Genomic DNA, 5,216 nt, shown 5'->3' with positions numbered 1-5,216 from the left:
GAACTTCCTCATCTTCCTCCGAGTTAGGACATATATAAATGGGTCGATGCAAGCGTTACAGAACTGCATGAGTAGCAAACCGTAGAGAATATTTGTATTGATGCACTGCTCACATCCAGCTTCGATGATGATCACGTAGAAACAAAATGGTAACATACAAATGGCCATGGCTAGCACTACGCCAACTAAAGTTATTCCCGGGGCGAAATTGGGCAAATTAAAGCACGCGTATTGAGATAGATGTTGATGTGTCTATTTGAACGAACCACGCAGATACGCAATTATTAACCTAATTCATACAAAAAAATCCGTGATTCCTTAGCAATTTACAAAATTGCTAAGGTCTGTTTCTATCAAGTTCTTTCTTTCTTTCTTTCTTTCTTTCTTTCTTTCTTTCTTTCTTTCTTTCTTTCTTTCTTTCTTTCTTTCTTTCTTTCTTTCTTTCTTTCTTTCTTTCTTTCTTTCTTTCTTTCTTTCTTTCTTTCTTTCTTTCTTTCTTTCAATCTTATAATGAGCCACCGTAGCCATATGCTTTGAGCCATGTTGACCATAGTTGGTCATTAGGACCATTGGGTGGGGGGACAAATGAAACATGATCAACTTCAGGTCAAAGGTCATCCACTTCCTGTCAATGGCCAAAAACGTGATTTCACTAAAATGCTACTTCTTCCACAAATTATACAGCACGATGATGGCACTTGGGTACATGCATCAGCTATACCCAGTGTCTAAAAGTTAATGTTCAGAATTAGGGTCAAAGGTCATTAAGGGATACTTCCGGTATATGACCAAATACCCTAAAATGCTGCTGCTGTCGCAAATATATATGGTACAACAATGTTACTTGGTCATCAGGACCAATAGCTGGTGGCACAAATGTCACGTGACCAACTCAAGGTCAAAGGTTATGGAAAGGTCATTATGGCCGAAAATGTTATTTCCTGTTATTTTTTCCTAAAACTGCTACTCCTTACACAAATTACACAGCAAGATGATGTCACTTGACGCATGCATTAGCCTTGAGGTCAAAGGTCATACGAAGGTCATTATGGCTGATGCTGATTGTCTGTTCTGTTACTAAAAATGCTAAGTCATTCCACAAATTATAATATAGCATGATAACATTACACATTGTATTCATCCATTGGGGTCCAAGGTCATTGGGGTCAAAGGTCATGCAGATATTACTTCCGGTATGTAGAAAAATACCTTAGGAAGTCGCACTCTAATAGCGCATGACCAAAGTTGCACAGAAATATTTACATGAATATTGAATATTTTTTGGTTAACAAAATGATTTCACAACTATGGAAAATAATTATGTAATATAATTAATAATTATAAGGCCAAATAAAAAAATTAACATGTTTCACGTACCCACCCGCTTCCTTTTTTGAGGTTTCTTCAATTATATATTTATTCAGTTATAACTTTTCAAAAATATATCTTGGAAGCAGAAATATTTCTTAAGCCTTGCTAATATACAAGAAACACTTTTGGAAGGTTTTATGAAAATGAGAGGGCCGGCCTATATCCTCAGAACAAAAATAAAAAGAGGCCTCCTCCTTTTTCCAGGCATTATTGTGTATGCTACCGGGTATGCTAAAACAGCTCAAATGATGGGTAATCACACCGATTTTGCCATGAAAATATAAAATAAAAAGCCCCCTCTTCCTCCTTTTTTACAAAAACCCGGACTTGAAACATGTTTTTTATTTTACTTGGTCTAATTATATGATACTACAAACTTCTGTTGTAGTTATTCATGTATATTCCAATGAATTACACCAAACTGCTGGACCTTTTGAACTCACATATGCTATAGGTGAGCTTACAAATTAACCTTGCTCCCATTGTCCCTATGGTCAATTTCAAATTACAGTGCATATCAAAAAAGACCTCTCAGTAAAATCAGCATATTATACTACTGCTGGCTGTTTATATGCCTTTATACATGCATGCATGCTAGATAGCTGGGCTAATCAATTAGCCATAGGCCTAGTTAATTAGCTATTGCTAAGGTCGCGTATATGTGTATGCGCAATTAGCTCTAGTTTTTTGCTATTTTTAAAACAAATTGTCACTAAAAATGCGAGCAAATATATATAAATGCATCAACCCGCAAGAAATTTAATGCGTCCGAAAGCATTAGCTACGCATAGTACTCGGAGTGCGAGTCCATGCCTGTATCAAGATGGCGGTCGAATCCGGGTTCTCCTTCTCCAATTCTGTGGGCGGAACTCAATCTCTTCCAAAATAAAATTACACGTCAAGTGGAATAATCTCTTCAGTGGCTAAAGAGGACCTGTAGGTCGCAAGCTACCACAGCTCTGCAAATAGTTAAGGTGGTACTACACCCCTTGATAAATTTGTGATAACTTTTGCATTTTTCTCAAAAAATGATAACACACTGGTAGCAAAAGTTATGTATATTTAATATAGGGGCAAATAATCCAGTTATTACACTGGAATTTCGGTGACTCAAGATAAGCGGTATGTTATTTATGATAAGAAAAGAGGTACCATGTACCTCATTTCCTATCATATTATATAATGAGCCATTTGTCTTGAATCACTGAAATTTCAATGAAGTAATTGGATTCCTTGCCCTTATAACATGTATAATAAACATAACTTTGGTTACCAGTGTGTAGTTATTTTTTTTTTTTTTTGGGGTGTAGTACCACCGTAAGTCTTGAAAATCCTCTGTATGTGTAAGGCACATCCTTGCATTTAAATTGCGGAACGTAAGCGCCTTTTGGAAATAGGAGAAAAAGAGGGCGCAATGCAGGTTCTGTTTTTGGGACACCATGTATAATTATGTAAAGGTTTTAATGGGGTCAATTTCATTTTTGCATTAAACAAGCACTTATCACACACTGACTTTTTACATATAATCTGATTCAATAAACTTCAATATATATATAAAATATTCGGTAAACATTTAAAAAAATTAATATGCTTCTTGACGCAACAAAATAATATACATTATAATGATCATAATGATATTATTTTCTTGGTAATTCTTCAATAATTATAATCCAAGACATAATTTAAAAGACTAGTTTACCTATGACGTCCGGTCAACCAGACCAAAAATGTCGTACTGCGCTGATCAAAAACCAATCACGCCACGCTTTAGCCCTGACGTCAGACGAAAACTAGTCTTTTGAATTCTGTCTTGGATTATAGATCTGGACGTCTTAGGGCAATGTTCTACAACGCGATATGTACATATGGTATCAGCAATCCCAATTCCTGATGATATTTAATACCAAACCATCACAACCACTGAATAATACCCCTAATAAAGATAAGTCAATAAAGGTATCAACAAAATTGTACCCCTTTTTAAAAAATTATTTTCAGATACTATGCCTTCGATTGGAATATCTGCCGTCACCGGCACCTTTACACCTATTAAACATAAAGTCTAATATCTATGAAAGTTTTTAAAGGCACTCTACTTATCTATGATTTGATTGTGATTGCGTTTAGCCTGTAATGTAAATCTATTATTATCTGTTTATGTTTACTTTTGTCATCTTATGCCATATATTCTTTTTCTCTCAGTTAGATGTGGCTATTAGCTATTTTTAATAAGCGTTTTTTAGTTTTATATCATATTGAAGCATGGTAATCGTAAAGTCGTACGTATCGTCGCGTCATAAAATGTCCTATAGATCACGGCACGAAAATCGTGTTAGCTCTGCCTTTCGTCAACACCGAGATATAGAACTTCCTCATCTTCCTGCGAGTTAGGACATATATAAATGGGTCGATGCTTGCGTTACAGAACTGCATGAGTAGCAAACCGTAGAGGATACTTGTATTAATGCAATTCTCACATCCAGCTTCAATGATGATCACATAAAAACAAAATGGTAACATACAAATGGCCATAGCACTACGCCAACTAAAGTTATTCCTGGTTTAATATAACGGTTTCTGATGCGCTTTTCTCGACTGCTGCTGGTGAGTTGTTTAGTGGAACCTACGGTTTCTTCAGACATCTGCTTCACGGATACTGTTGACGGACAATCATCAGTGATCACTGTCAAATTTTGTGATGGTTTTTCACCAGCTGAAATTGTGGAACAACTTCTGCGTATCTTTTGAAGTCGACGTCGAAGCTGATAGAGGAATGCTACGCTCAAGCCACAGACTAGTAGAACGGGAAATACGAAGAGACTGAGGAAAAACGAAAGCGCAAAGGCTGTAACTCTCCGTGCCGGTGATAAGCAAACTCTTTCAAAGTTAATATTTCTTGCTGTGTCATCGATAGTTTTGGCTTTCTCCCAGAGCGACAACTCAATGATAACTGTTAGAAGAGCAACGATCCACCCTACCACCATAATCTTATACACTCTCTTACGTGTAATGGTCTTGATGTAAGTTGGATACTCCATATAAACTAGTAAGAACCGATCTATGCTTATCGTCGTCAAAGCGAATAGGCTTCCACTTATGCTAAGATTCATGAAGAACACCACGGTAGCGCAACCGAATTCTCCAAAGGGCCAATTCATTGGTGTTATATACAATGGGGATACAAGAGGTAGTACAGTCATGGTTGTCAGAAGATCTGCGCATGCCAGATTCAGTATCAGCAACTCGCTTGGGCTTTCGCGAAGAACGGGAAGTTTCCAAAACGCTGTAATCGTTCCTAAGTTCATAACCATGCCAGTAAGAATCACCAAAGGTATAAATATGGCAAATCCAACATTGACTACGAATGGAAATGGATCCACGGTGTTGTTAGATGTTTCGTTCATCATGTTGACGATTATGTTCATGCGGGACTCCATTCCCATTAACATTTTAATGTTTATACCGTAGAATGCGATACCAACGGTGCATATGTTAAACACTAAATTATATATGATATGGTTCAATTATCATAATACGCAGACAATACTATTAGCTTGTACTTGGGTTGCTTCCTCGCAGCGTATTATTCGCAATATTCTCTATGAATTCCTGAGTACTTCCTCAAAACCCAAAAAGCCCCGTTTAAATTTTAACTTGATGTTGACAGAACTTTTTGACCTGTAGAACGTAAATAAAAAATCTGTAATATAGGATTGAGATCCAGAAAGCCTCAACTCACAATCCCCTGCTCCCACAAAATGAGCCTAAAGTCGCCAGGGCACTACAGAAGATCCAGTCAATTAATCATGCCGAAATTGAATAGAAAACAAAAGACATTGTTGAGG

The 5,216-nt window shown here is 36.8% G+C and overlaps 1 protein-coding gene across 1 annotated transcript; it reads right to left on the bottom strand.

The window, feature by feature from the left end:
* Nucleotides 1–3,866: 3,866 nt before the first annotated feature.
* On the bottom strand, nucleotides 3,867–4,778 carry LOC140138302 (allatostatin-A receptor-like). The gene has a single exon (XM_072160212.1). The coding sequence runs from the start codon at nucleotides 4,776–4,778 to the stop codon at nucleotides 3,867–3,869; it is 912 nt and encodes a 303-aa protein (XP_072016313.1).
* Between the last annotated feature and the right edge of the window lie 438 nt (nucleotides 4,779–5,216).

This window comes from Amphiura filiformis, chromosome 17, assembly GCF_039555335.1.
Source record: "Amphiura filiformis chromosome 17, Afil_fr2py, whole genome shotgun sequence".
NCBI lineage: Eukaryota > Metazoa > Echinodermata > Ophiuroidea > Amphilepidida > Amphiuridae > Amphiura > Amphiura filiformis.
This window is presented reverse-complemented; position numbering and strand designations above follow the sequence as displayed.